The following is a 14,260-nucleotide window of genomic DNA, read 5'->3' as shown; positions in this document are numbered from 1 at the left end:
TGTGTGTGTGTGTGTGTGTGTGAGAGAGAGAGAGAGAGAGAGAGAGAGAGAGAGAGAAAGAGAGAGAGACAGACAGACAGACAGATAGACAGAGGAGAGACAGAGAGAGACAGAATCAGATGGAAAGACACTATCCAGCCTGAAGCTGCATATCCTGTGCCTCAGCCTGTGGCCAGCCTCCAGGAGCTGCTTGGCCGTCTTGAAAGGCTTTTTATGAAAGCTTTCATGAGAGCAGGTTGTTGCTTACTTTGAAAGTCCTGCTGCCTGTGGACAGTAATAAGATCACACGCTTGGTGCTATGTTTACATTGTTTTTTTTTTTTGAAAAAACATATAGCACTTTATTATCAGTACGGTGATGAGGGGCAGGTCTTCAAGGGGCAGGAGTGGGTCCTGACAGCAGGGAGGCAGCCCCTACCTGTCAGCGATGAGCAGGTTCCCCAGCACCACGATGACCGAGTCCCCACGCAGGAACATCTTGGAGATGTAGCGGTCCTTGTTGACCAGCTTGGACTTCTTCTTGCCCTTGCCATTCTTGGGGACCTCAGTCCACATCTCTTTTCATGTTCTCCAGCACCATGTTGCAATGCCTGTCAAAGGCCTTCACCCAGCCTAGGAGTTTCTTTTTGTTGCGGCAGTTGATGAGCACCTGGGTGTTGTTCTTGACTGACTGGGTCAGCACAGAAAGTGGACACGTGTTAAATTCCTCCTCTTCCCGCTTTCACAGCTCCTCTGGGGTCATCTCACTCTTGGGCTTGTTGGGGAGGCTCCTGGTGGCAGCTGCCACCTCTGCGTTACTCTCCCACATTCTGTTCTGCGGGGAGTTGTTTATCACAGAGAGCTGCTTTCCACATGCTGCACTCACTGCCTGGGTGAGTGTCCGGGGGCTCAGAGGGCTTTAAAATGCAGACCATTTGCCTCCTGGCCATATGCCTCCCTCTGCATTTACTGAGTCCCTACTGTGTGTTGTACCCTGTGCCATGTGGTCAGAAGTTAGGAACAGTTACCTAAGATGTGGTTGTCCCCTCAGTAGTTCACACTGTCCCACTGAAAGTTTCAGTTTTCCTTTGAAGATCTGGAAAGCACCATGACCTCAGATACTGCTTAGGAAGTCCAGTGGCATTAGAGGAACTGGCAGTGCTGTCCATGGCTGAACTGCCCTGGAGGCTCCGAAACAGGAGACTGCTCCTCTGTGCCCCACTGCAGGCCCTTGGAAGCAAGCCTTGGCCAGTCCTTTTGTAACCTCTCATGTGGGCCTTCTCTGGTTTGTGAGATGTCACTAGGTCCAGGCCATACTCATTGGGTGTACCAAGGCAAGGGTGCGGTAATGGGAGCTACCTGGTGGGCTGCCTGAGGTCTATGTTGGGAATCGACCTTCAGCACTGGTGACAAATACGATTTTAGGTGTCCCGCTATTCTTTCTGTCCATCAGCACTTTGCCCAGTGACATAGCAGTCGTGTACAGGGTGGGTCTAACTCCTGTTTTTCAACCTGAACAGGTAGAATTCTTTGAGCCCTTCTGGGACAGTGGAGAGCCAAGACCTGGGGAGAAGGGCGCCCGTGGCTGGCGTGCATGGGTGCACCAGCAGGAGCGCGGTGGCTGGGTGGTCGTCAGCCCAGGTGAGGACGGGTCTGCCTCTCTCAGCCTGACTTTGTTTTTACATATATATGATTATCTGAGTAAGCAGTTTGTCAGTAGCTTAAGAACACTGTACAGGCATCAAAAGGTTTAAAGAAAACATTAAGTATATTTCATGGGAGAAAAGGGCATTTTTCTCTTTAGAGACTTTAAAGCACTCAACATCCTGTTTGTTTGGTACATAGGACTCTAAAGATTTGAGTTTCCAGAGGAAGAAATGTATTTCTTCTCTAAATTGCTTCTGAGGAAGCAAGCTTGTTGCCAGCCTCCCTACCTGCTATTCCTTTTATTATACATGTAAGACAGTCTTTTTGTTCTTCTCACAAAGTGCAGACCAACCAATCCTTTGAAAAATACTTGTGTTTTTAGGGATGTTGCAAAATACTTATTAACTAGCATTTGTATAACTGCCATTCCACATGACCCCAAGGTGCCGTGTAGATTTACACCCGAGCTGTCCACTTGAAATATAATGCGAGCTACATGTGTGGCTTCAAATCTTCTTGTAGCTACATTAAAAAAGTAAAAAGGAGCTGGCCACAGTAGGGGCACAGCTGTAATCCCAGCACTCTGCGGGACTGAGGCAGACTCGGGACAGGACCGTCCACTGCGAAGGCAGCCTAGTGGAACTTGCTCGAGAGCCGTGCTGTGTGTACAGAGGCTGCGCTCTTCTGTGTTCCCTCTGCCAGCGCACAGTGGTTCACCAGCTTCGCGTACTCAGGACGCGCATATCCTCTGTGCCTTTTTGAGAGTTCTACCACTGAACCGCCCATGCATCTCTGTAACTTCTTTTTTTAAAAAATTCTATCTATCTATCTATCTATCTATCTATCTATCTATCTATCTATCTATCTGTGTGTGTATTTGTGTGTGTGTGTGTGGCCAGCTCAGCCCACCAGGGGGCAGGGCTGGCTGGCGTGTGGTGCTGGGGGATTGAACCGCGGTCCCTGTGCTCTGCTAAGCTTGTTCTAAGTAGGTGCTTTAGACCACTGAGCCATCTCACCAGCCCCTCTGTAACTTTTTGAGATGGATTTTAATTCCACTCAGCACAAGGTTCTTTAGATACATAAAAGAATTGTTGCATGCCTTAATAATTTATTCATTTTATTATAGAATAGTAGTCCATTATATAGCTGTGTCGCAGTGCCTTTAACTGTCTACTGTAGGACATTTAGGCTGTTATGAATAAAGTTGCTATAAGCAGTAGTATATACATTTGGGGGTAAATGTTAAGTTTTGATTTTTCTGGGCTCAGTGTCCCAGAGCACAGTTCTGGTTAAGTGAATGTTTAGTTTTACGAGAACCTGCCAAGCTTGTTCCTGTGTGGCTGTGTCATTTTATAACTAATTATAAGTTTTTTTTTTTAATTGACTAAAAATTTTGATGGCTTAAGGAAATCTAAGTCAAAGTAGTTATTAAATGGTATTTGGCATCCTAAAACTGGTCCAAAACAGTAACATTTAGTTACATGTTCTTTATAATTAAATGAAATTAAGAATTCAGTTCCTTTATTGGTTACAGTTTAAGTACCCTGTAAACCACGTGTAGCTGGTGGCTGTGGTATTAACATAGATAAAGAACATTTTCATTATTACAGAAAGTGCTCTGGGGCAGTGCTTTTCTACAATATGTGTCATTCCCATTTTTTGCTGTGACAGCACTAAAGGTTATCTGGTTCCATCCCCTTATCTGCCTGTTTCCTGGGACCATCTCTGCCTACAGCCAAGTCCTTCAGTGCCATTGAGTGCCTGGCAGGCTGACCTGACCCGACCGCCTCCGCGGACTGGGTGCCCACATGATACCAAGTGCAGCGGGTTGCTTGGACGGTGATGGTGGCTTTGTGTACTGCTTAGGTAAATTAGAAGTTGCATTCTTGGTGTAGATGAGGACGGTGATGAGCCAGAAGAGGAGGAACAGGAGATGAGCGACAAGACCCTTCCCAGGTGGCGGATCTGGCTTGCTGCCGAGCGTTCCCGAGACCAGAGGCACTGGCGGCCCTGGCGCCCTGATAGGACGAAGAAGCAAGCTGAAGACGACTGTGAGGACCCTGAGCGACAGGCAGGTACCCCCACCTCGGAAGGATGCTGACCGCGGGGTCTGTACCTCCTCTCGCTTCCCTTGTGTCTGCTTCTCTGAAAGAAGGTTGTGGGGCTTTCCAGGTGCTTGGCTGGCTCAGGAGATGCTCACCCATTCCTGTTCAGGTCTGGGGAATTGTCCCTCCCACCCAACATTGGGACAGAACTTCACTGGTACTCAAATGAGACAGCATATCGGTGCTTGACTGGGTGTTTCCTGTCCCCTAGTAGGAGGTAGCTCCTGTGGGCATCTCTGGAGAGTGCCTTCCTCGTTCATTTTCATGAAGAACCCTGTGGCTTAGCTTCTAAAAATTCCAGTCACTGACCTAGGTGCCCCAATTGTGTTCCCTCTCCACCTCCCTGTTGGAGATGTGGCAGCCAGATTTGACCCAGGAACATGAGAGTGCCATGCCTGTGGGGACAGTGTGCACCTAGCTGGTCTTGCCGGAGGTGTTGGAGTTGGCTGGGTGCCTGCCGGGGGCACTCCTTTTATGCAGCACGGCCCACCACTGTTGTCACGTGGCTTTGTACTTGGAGCTCTGTCAGTGGCCAGCAGCTTGAGAGGCTTTAGATTGCAGCGAAGGGAAACGTGCTATTTTGGTGCCTAGAAATGATCTGGTGTCACGAGGCCCCAGTCTTGCCACTTGAGCTTCTCTCAGTGGCGAGGCTCCGTGCCCCTTCCTGCATGGGAAGCTCCTGGGCAGGGATGTTGCTTCTCTTGGGCACCAGTACCTAGAACAGTGTCTGCCCCTGCTGAGTGCTCAGGGAATGGTCTTGGATGTTGCTGGGGTATCTGGTGCTGGAATGTGAAGCTTCAGAGTGCCAACAACATCTGAGGGGTGAGGAGTTGCTGGCCACACTTGATGGGACACACTGCACGGGGACAGAGATGGTCTCTGGGCGGGAAGGAGGAGCTAGCTTCTTCAGAGACCCCACACTGGCCTGCTGCAGGCGTGAGCCTGCCGGGGAGGCCCCTTTCCTGACTACGTTGAATGTTTAGAAGAGAATGGGATCTCGGACCATCCATCCATCTGTCCGTCTGTCCGTTCCTCTTTCCCTCCCTCATCCTTCCCTTCCTCCTTCCCTTCCTCCTTCCCTCAACCTCTCCCCTCCCCCCTCTTTTTCTTTGTGTTTGATTTATAGAGTTCAAGTGAGCCTTGGAATATTGCTTCTCAGGTCCAGAATTTTCCCTGTCTTCTAAAAACTGATTTCTGGAACCAACTGCTGCTCGGAGCAGTTTCTTGTCATTTAAGATTTTTCTCTAATCAAAGCCCAAAGGGGAAAAGCTTTCTGCTTAATTGATGATGAGATGTGTTGAGTCCCAGGTAGTCCAGTTTTACTGTGCTTACTTACTGCGCTTTGATTTTCTCATGCTGAGAGCTGTAGAGGCTGATCAGGCGAGTAGCACCTTGAGACGTGTGTGGTATCTGCATTCTGGGTTCTAGATTTTAAAAGTTACATGAAATTGGCTATAAATAGTTAGTTTTAGGCTTTTAAAATGGCCCTACCTCCAGGTGTGCTGGGCCAGCCATGAGACCAGGTGTGGTGGTGGTGCATGCTTGTAATTCCAGCACTGGGGAGGCTGAGAACAGGAGGATCACTAGGAGTCCAAGCTGCATAGTGAGACTCTGTACCAAATACATAAAATAAAATAAAATAACTTTTAATGTGGTCCATTGGTCTTGTTTCCTTCCTATCTTAGAGCAGTTTTAATTCCTTAAGTAAATGGTACAAAGAAACCACACTTAATTTTTCTATTCTAAAAGAAAATTCACAGCTAAAATTTGTTAAATAACCATAAAAGTACTTACGTCTGCTTGTTGAGGTGAGCACAGCTCTAGATCTCTTATGAATCCAGCAGGGTGGTTTGAAAGCTGCTGGCCTCAGTCCGTCGCTGCCTTCCCTGCTTCCCTGTGCTCCCTGGTGCGAGAGTGCTGTGACATCCCAGGGCTCCGGGGAGTTCTCTGGCTGTCTGGGTTGCCTCAGGAAGCCTTATTTTGCAGAAAACTTAGCTCTGTCCACTTAAAATAAATTTGAATAATGTTGCCTCATTAGTACAGTGCCCCTCAGTTCATGAGCTCAGTCTCTCCAGTTCTGGCCACAGACTGCCCGAACGAGCACTGAATTAAGTTTCCCCATTAGGGCAGTGTTGAACCTAGGCACTGAATTTGACTTGGTTCCCGTCCAACTCAGTTTGTGACCAGGGTCCTGGGAAGAATCAGGTTTGTGAACCGAGGCAGCACTGTGCATCCGTAGAAAAAGAACTGTGAAGGAAGAATGTGTTTTGAGTAGGTCTGCACTTTGCCTTCGTTACAGGTATTGTTTGACGACATTGGACAGTCACTGATCAGACTGGCCAGCGAAGCCCTCCGGTTCCAGCTGATTGAGGCCTTTTTGCAGTTCTTGGGTGTGCCCTCTGGCTTCATCCCTCCAGCCTCCTGCCTTTACCTGGCCATGGATGAGAACAGCATCTTTGATAACAGACTTTATGAGGAAAAGCCCTTGACTTTTTTCAGCCCTTCATTTTCTGGTGTCAGCTGTGTTGGCCACCTGGAGCAGTTGGGCTGTCCTCGCTGGGCCAGGGGTCACGATCGAGAAGGCGAGGAGTTCATCCGCAACATCTTCCACCTTGTGATGCCTTTATTTTCAGGCAAGCAAAAGTCTCAGCTCTGCTTCTCCTGGTTACGGTATGAGATTGCAAAGGTAACTGCAGCTGCCCCCTCCCCGTCTGTGTGTTGGGGGCCTTTTCATTCCTCTTCGGTGCTCCAGATGGGATGGCAGGGCTCCAGCTGCTTCTCTGGAATCTGTGCCACAGTGCCTCCTCCTTCAGTGACTCCCAAAGGCAGCTATCTGTGGCTGCCCCTTGGAGGGGCCTCAGGGAAGAGGAGGAAGGCAGGGAGCCCATTCGGCTGCACTCGGTGGCCAGAGCTGCCTGCTGGGTGGAGTCTTGTCTTCCCAGATGCCTGTGATGATATGGGTAGTTGCTGTTAAGAACCAGCATAGGCTTAAGCAGGGTTAGAGGATTTAGAGGCTTATTAGAATAGATGAAATAAGCTACTTACTTATCCTGTGCTTTATAGCTCTCAGCTGAAAAATTAGTTTCCATCCACTGTTCTGCCCTCTGATGGCTACGTGTAGTATTGACTCTTAATACTCAAAAGTTCTAAAGCTAACCACAGCTTCATGCTGCAGGTTGTATAAACAGTGTGTGTGATAACATGTGGCAGCCATATTTCCTTGGAAAGAACATTTGCAGTGTACTGGCCTTGATTGTGGGGATAACCTGCGGGTGTTAGCGCTGGAGCACCTGTAGCCTCGGTCAAATCCTGATTTTCTTCCCAGCTCAGAGCACATAGGTGTTTACCAAATACATGATGAAGGATTCATAGAAGACTTTGTACTATCAGTGCTTTCTTAAGGGAAGGTCCAAGGAGAGTGCTTAAAATATATAGAGCACGTGGAATCACGCTTTTTCTTTTACCTGTAGGTCATTTGGTGTCTGCACACTAAAAATAAGAAGAGATTAAAGTCACAGGGGAAGAACTGCAAAAAACTAGCCAAGAATCTCCTTAAGGAGCCAGAAAACCGCAATAATTTTTGCCTCTGGAAGCAGTATGCACATCTGGAGTGGTTACTCGGCAACATAGAGGACTCCAGGAAAGTGTTCGATACCGCAGTCAGCATGGCAGGCAGCAGTGAGCTGAAGGACCGCGAGCTCTGCGAGCTCAGTCTGCTCTACGCCGAGCTGGAGGTGGAGCTGTTGCAGGACTTGAGAGGGGCTGCCGCGGGCCGGGCTGTTCACATTCTCACCAAACTGACGGAGAGCAGCTCCTATGGCCCCTACACTGGGCAGGTCTCGGGCACTCAGGTTTTGAAAGCTCGCAAGGCCTATGAGCATGCGCTGCAGGACTGTCTGGGTGAGAACTGTGTCTCCGGGCCGGCGGCTACCGATTCCTTGGACTGCCTGAGTAGCTTGGTTAAATGCTTCATGCTCTTCCAGTATTTGACTGTAGGGATCGATGCTGCTGTACGGATATATGAGCAGCTTTTCATCAAACTAAAGGGCTCTGTTGTCCCAGAAGGCCCTGGCCTGGAGGACAGTGCCAGCTCCCAAAGTTTGACCAGTGTGCTTGAAGCCATCACCCTGATGCACACAAGTCTGCTGAGATTCCACATGAAAGTTACTGCTTATCCTCTCACTCCACTGCGTGAGGCGCTCTCGGAGGCTTTAAAACTGTATCCAGGCAACCAGGTTCTTTGGTGGTCATATGTACAGATTCAAAATAAGTCCCACAGTGCCAGCAAGACCAGAAGGTTTTTTGATGCCCTCACCAGGTCTGCCAAACAGTTGGAGCCTTGGTTGTTTGCAATTGAAGCTGAGAGAATGAGGAAAAGACTGGTGGAAACTGTTCAGAGGTAAAGATGGGCTGTCTTCTTCATGTGTGTCACAGAGCACTGTGGGGCTGCTTGGTGTGTTCTGGCCCCCCGTGCCAGGTTCCAGGAATGCAGACGTGGGCATGGCACGGGCCCAGAATGCCTGCTGAGGTGTTCCTGGTGTGGGAGAGTAAAGTATTGGGATAGCACAAGGTATTTGGAAAGTAGCAGCATCTTTCATCGGGCTGTGGCCCTGGCTCGCTGGGCCTGGCTTTTGAGAGCCCACATGCTGCTCAAGTTTGCATCTGGCTGGCTGGAAGTGCCTGAGAAGATGTAGTGGGAAGATCATGGCTTGAACATACAGGCTGTGAGGTCACCTCTGATTCCTGGATGGCTGAGTGAACTCAGGCAGATCGCTTCACTTCTCCAACAGTTCCTCTTCCCTTGAATGGGGATCATCAAAGAAGCTACCTATGAGGTAGCCCTAATCAGTGAGGGAAGCGCGCAGGAATTGCCACCTTCTGTATGACCACTGAGGTGCCATCTTTGAACACAGTGTGTTATGTCTAAGATGAAACAGTAGTCTTGGGCACGTACTAGCTCAGGCATTGTTGTTCCTCCTGGAGTTTTTACTGTTGCTTCATTCTGTCCTTAAATATTAGGAAAAATTGCATTTAAATAGCATTTCAGGGGCCAGGGAGATGGCTCAGTAGGATAAGTGCTTGACTGGCAAATGCAAGGATCTGAGTTCAATCCCCGGTTCCGGAAAAAAAAAAAAAAATAGCATTTCATTATTTGTTTGTGTTTTATCTCTTCCACTGGGATTTTATTTGCTCCACGAATGTTCTCTTGTCTTTGTTAAAGTGAAGTCTTTCCCTCCCAGAGAACAGATTCTAACTTGAGGGTAGGTGTCTTTAGAAAACAGAGAAGCAGAGCGTGTGGCTTTTAGGCAGATTCAGTGTATAGAAAGCCTAGAACCTGGCCGCTGCTGCCTTCTGGCCTTGGAGAAGCCCCGTCCCACGTGCCCTGGGTGGCCACGATCACACTGAAGGGCAGACTTCTCAACACACTCTGATCCAGCTGCTGCTCCCTTCCCTGCAATAATGCAGGGGAGAGCGCTTGACCAAGAGTGACGTGAGTTCTTGCTTTGCAGGGTAGATGGCCAGGAGATCAATGCCACATTCCCCGAGACCGGCTTAACACATCGAATCAGAGCCCTGTTTGAAAATGCAATGCGGAGTGACAGCGGCAGCCAGTGCCCCTTACTGTGGAGGATGTATTTGAATTTCCTGGTAAGAAGCATTAGACCTTCTGTTTTTGTTTTGACAGAATTCTGTTTTTTTCTGCTTGAGTGAGAAAGTGTAGGTATCGTTAGCTGGTGCCTGAAAAGTGGGAGGCTTTGTTGCCACTGTCACACTCTCTTGGCTTTGGGTTGTCCCCCTGGTGGGGTCACATCAGTTCTCAGGACTTGGGAAGGGCTTGCAGGTTGCCGATTTATTCAAGATACTTGGTGGAATGCAACTGCAGTGTAATTATGGGACCATTTGGTGCAGTAGAATTTTAATGTCAGTTTTTCTTCATTGACTTCATTAAGTCACCAACTTGGAAGATGGCCTAAGAGCTCTCACTGGACTGAAACCAGGTTCTTTGCTATTCTCACAGGATTTTCCTGATCCTGATTCTGTTTTGTTATTAAAAGGTGAGATTCAACCCAGGGCATGGCTTTTCCAAAGCAGCTTTGTGGTTCACTGAGAAGCACTGGGGTGATTGAGTATGGTGAGGCCTCCTCTGTAGTTCTGGGAGCGTCAAGTGTGCAGGCTGAACTCTGGTTTTTCAACTTAACAGGCTGTGACTTGGCATTGTGGCCTTGGGTTAAAGGCCTGGCCTGGCAAGGACAGCTCCACTGTGCCACAGTAATACTGTACAGCTGCTTCCAACTTGCGTGCTGTTTTGGAAACCACAGTCTTCTAGGCTTCTTCCTTGTTTCAGTTCAAGGCTACTTTGTCATATCATTGTGACTTCCCATGAATGTTGTACCTTTCAGAAGCCAGGCTTTACCTTTCTTACTTGTAAATCTTACTGTGTATGTCTAATTATTCCTGGAAGGCAAATTATCAAAATATGAAAGGTTTTAAACATTTGCATTTGACATATAATAAAGCTCTGTGCCCTCCACCGTCTCTTGCATGGGGGTTGGAGGATACACCCAGGTGGATGTGCATTGGAAAGGTGAGCGCGTTCAGGAAGTTGCATCGGAAGTGAATTATCATAAAAGTTTGTCTGTTCCTCCTGTGTGAAATGGATGCTCTAGGGCTATGCGCTGGTGTGGGGTCCCTGGCCCCGCTCAGAACATGGTATGGTATGGCAGCCAGGAGGACAGGGCTTCAGGTCCACCTCTCCCTGATTTGTCCAGCAGTGACAGTTAAGGTTTCTATGCAAAAGGGGAGAGCTTGCAAATTTGCCAGCTTAACTTCCCAAGTTTTTGATAGGTAGAGATAGGGTAAGGTACAGATTTACAGTATTCATACCATAGCCAGGTTGGGGGGAGTTGTAGACAAAAGAGTGCTCTTGACTTGGGGGAGAAAAGATCTGGGCCTTATACATTTCCTTTTTTTTTTTTTAAAATTTTTTTTTTTAACATTTTTTTTTTGTGTGTGTGTGTGTGTGTGTGTGTGTGTGTGTGTGTGTCCAGCTCAGCCCACCAGGGGGCGCGGCTGGCTGGCATGTGGTGCTGGGGGATTGAACCGCGGTCCCTGTGCTTTGCCAAGCTTGTTCCAAGTGGGTGCTTTAGACCACTGAGCCATCTCTCCAGCCTCTACATTTCCTTTTTTTTTTTTTTTTTTTTTTTGGCGGAACCAGGGATTGAACTCAGGCCCTTGCACTTGCCAGGGAAGCACTTAGTCCACTGAGCCATTTCCCTGGCCCCCTTGTATTTTCTTTTTGAAAGAGTGTTGAAACTAAGGATTAATTATCACCTTGAATTTGTCTAATATATCCTCAGGAATCTGGTGGGCTCCCAGCACTTTGTTAATTAAACACAGTGACAAAATCAGAGTAGGCCCAAGGGCACAGTGCAGGCAGCAGAGAAGACCTGCCTAAGGAACGTCCTTCCTGCTTCTGAGTTCGTGCCTTCCCACGCACAGATACACAGCTTGCAGGCAAGCTTGCTCGTGTGTCTGCTTTTGTTTCTGCAGAAATGATTGAGGGATTGAACTTTAGCGTTGGTTCTGGTAAATATAGGGAGAAAAAGGAATTGGCCAAACAGCAGTTAAAACTTTCTACTAAAGTTGGAATTTAGCACATTAAAACCTTGGTTTTAGGTGAAACCTTCTGGAACATATATCAACATTTATAAGCTCTTTCTTTCTTTTTTTAAGATTCTGTCATGCTAAGTGGTCTAGGCTGGCCTTGAACTTGTAATCATCCTGCTTTTAGCCCCCTGAGTAGGTGAGATTGCAGACATGTACCAGCATGCCTGGCTTTCGGGTAGACTTTTTTGTTATTTTGGCTAAATTGCACTGGCTTTCAAGATTCTTGAGTCATGTACATATAGAAGAAAGAAGGATATTTAAGTAGATAGGTTAGTCAGCTAATTTTGGGGGGACTGGTGAAAGAAAAGAGGAAGTGGGCAGTGGTGTGTTTACACTGTTAATCCCTCCAGTGTAGTTTCTGTGCCATCCTGGGGACAGCAGAGATTAGCCATGTTAAAAAGCCACCATCTGCAAGGGCCGGTGGGAGGAAAAGCGTCTTCAGCGGCCTGCGTGGGTGAGTGAATGAAGTTCCCGAAGGGGCACATGCCTGTAATCCCAGCTCTGTGGGCCGCTGATGAAGGAAGATTGCATGTTCAGGCCTGAGCAGTTTAGCGACTCAGAGGCACCCTGTCTCAGAATAAAACCTATGAAGGGCCAGGGCTGTAACTCAGTGGGAAGCCTGGGTTCAGTCTCTAGTACAACAAAACATAAAACAAAACTTCTCTTGTCAGTTTTACCTTAGAAAGATTAACAGGTGTAACAGGGAGGTATCTTTTTTTAATTTATTTTTTATTTTTGGGAGGCGTCTTTTTAAAGTTTTATCTTTTTTATTTAAGAAGACTGGATCTCTGTTTTGTTTAATTGCTTTTAAAAATTTCATGAGCGAGATAAGGAAAGAGAATCAAATTTTGCAGAAGCCCGAAGACCTTAGCTTCTCGTCTTAGACATGTTGCTTCCCTCATCTGGAAGCGGCTCACATCAGATAGAAGGCACAGAATGCCGAAGCAAGTGGTGACTGAGCTCTTGGGAGAGACTTGAAGCTGGGATGTGAACTCGGATGTGCTGCTGAGGCTGGCCCAGTGGGGGCCACCATGCCACAGCTCCATGGCCCCTGTGTGGCCTGGGGTAGGGGGACTTGCTGGTGCCCAGCACAGCCCAGGTGTGACTCGGCCCTGCCACCTGCCACGGGCCTCACTCACGTGGTGTGCATGAGTCTCAGGTTCTGGGCCTCTGAGTGAGCCACCCTTCTCACCCCCCAGGAGACGGTGCCTGGAGGAATCAGGCTCACTTGGAGGCAGTAACAGTGTGACCAAGCCAAGCCATTCTGCCAGGCATGCAGTGTCCTGCACAGTTACGAGCACATTTTACAAGAGATTGAGAGTGGAGGTGGGAGGCCCACATCTCAGCTGTACCTCCTGCGGGTGGGGCTTGGGACGTGTAGGGGTTGAAGCAGCCCTGTGGCCTAAGGCCTGCAGAGAAGTGATGGAGGCGGTCAGTGGTCAGTGCCTATGCGATCAAACTACCTGGCTCTTCACGGGCCCCATGCGCAGAAAAGATGGCATGCAATCTGGGGGTGGAGTTTTGAACCCTCTGACCTCAAGAAGTCACTCATCATACACCTGTGCAGGCTTCAGTGAAGTTAGTGGTTTGAGGTCCCTAAAAATTAATTAACGCTTCCATTATCATCCTAACCCATTTCACAGACTTGTTACCTACAGCAGAGCTAACGGGGATTAATAATGTGTTCCACAACCTGCTGGGTTAGTAATTTTTAAAGCCAATTGAAGCTGGGGAAATAGCTCCGTGGCATAAGTGCCTGCCTGGCAAGCACAAGGTCCCAAGTTGGATCCCAGCACCAAAAAAAAAAAAGGCTCCAGTGGAAGCAAATAACTTCAGAAGTGAGGGGTTTAGTGTCAACAAAGTAAAAGTAGGAGAGTCGCTTAATATGCATCAGGCCAGGCTGGCTGAGTTCATCAGTTTTGTTTCCAACCTCCTCAGTCCCAGAGACCCAGGTCTTACTCTTTGATAGCTATATTCTTGAGCTTGGCTCTCAGTCCTGGAGAGCTGTGTCTGAGGAAAGATAAACACTTGTCATTGTAAGTCCTTTTAGTAAGTGCCAGGGATGGTAGTGGCCCAAGCTAGGGCTTGGGTTTAATCGCCCACTCTCTCATGAGCTGTGATCACTTTGGTTCTGTGCAGTGGTCCAGTTGGCGCCTGAGACACTCCTGTCTACCTAGGCATAGTTCTGTGGGGTGATGGCAGTGCAGCAAGAACCCCAGAGATGAGGGGGCCTCCTGTACTCCTGTACCATCCCTGACAGGAATTGTGTAGGGAGTCCTGGTTGTCATGATGAGAACATTGGAAGATGGTGGGAGAGAGTCAGGTGGCACCCACAAACTTTTCTTACCTGAGGCAGTGCTGTAGCCAGAGGCAGAGGTGCCTTGAGATAGGGATTATGCAAGGGACACATGTGGTCACCACCAAGCTCCCCGCTGGCATGACGCCCCCGAAGGCCTGTTCTTGTGGCTGTTTGATCAGGAAGTACCACAGAGAATAGTTGTTGCTTGAGGCCAGCCAATGTGCCCATCCTCAGGACTGGAGGTGCAGATGGAAGGACATGCAGTGTCCTGCTCAGGCGAGCGATGCAGCATTCTCACAGAGCCTGGTTACGGCCCAGCTGCAGTGCCTGTGACCAGAAGGGAAACTCGCAAAGCTGAGCAGGGAGCAAGGTCAGTCTTGGGAAATGGGCACTGGAGGCTCTGTGGTCCAGCTCCCTGGCTGGGAAGAACACTGTCCTGAGGAAGGGGAAGGCTGAAGCAGCAGGAGAGTGGGTGGAGGAGCACAGGCCAGCTGGAGCTCCTCATACTCTGCTCATGCCCTCACGTTACGTGTGCCAGCCAGTAGGCAGCTGCCCATGTGCGC

At 48.7% G+C, this 14,260-nt stretch overlaps 1 protein-coding gene and 1 pseudogene across 1 annotated transcript in view; one reads left to right on the top strand and one right to left on the bottom strand.

Annotated features, from left to right (window-relative positions):
* The window catches only part of Nrde2 (NRDE-2, necessary for RNA interference, domain containing), a 39,763-nt gene that overhangs the window by 23,618 nt on the left and 1,885 nt on the right, over positions 1–14,260 (top strand). The window contains exons 7-11 of the mRNA XM_004635132.2: positions 1,499–1,619; positions 3,521–3,696; positions 6,030–6,416; positions 7,201–8,129; positions 9,241–9,379. Coding sequence (XP_004635189.1) covers positions 1,499–1,619; positions 3,521–3,696; positions 6,030–6,416; positions 7,201–8,129; positions 9,241–9,379 — 1,752 coding nt within the window. The remainder of the gene's footprint in view (positions 1–1,498; positions 1,620–3,520; positions 3,697–6,029; positions 6,417–7,200; positions 8,130–9,240; positions 9,380–14,260) is intronic.
* On the bottom strand, positions 345–765 carry LOC105742735 (annotated as a pseudogene).

The sequence above is a fragment of the Octodon degus genome, unplaced genomic scaffold (genome assembly GCF_000260255.1).
Source record: "Octodon degus isolate 3935 unplaced genomic scaffold, OctDeg1.0 scaffold00070, whole genome shotgun sequence".
Taxonomy (NCBI): Eukaryota; Metazoa; Chordata; class Mammalia; order Rodentia; family Octodontidae; genus Octodon; species Octodon degus.
The sequence above is the reverse complement of the archived record's forward strand: the minus strand, read 5'-3'. Positions and strand labels throughout refer to the sequence as shown.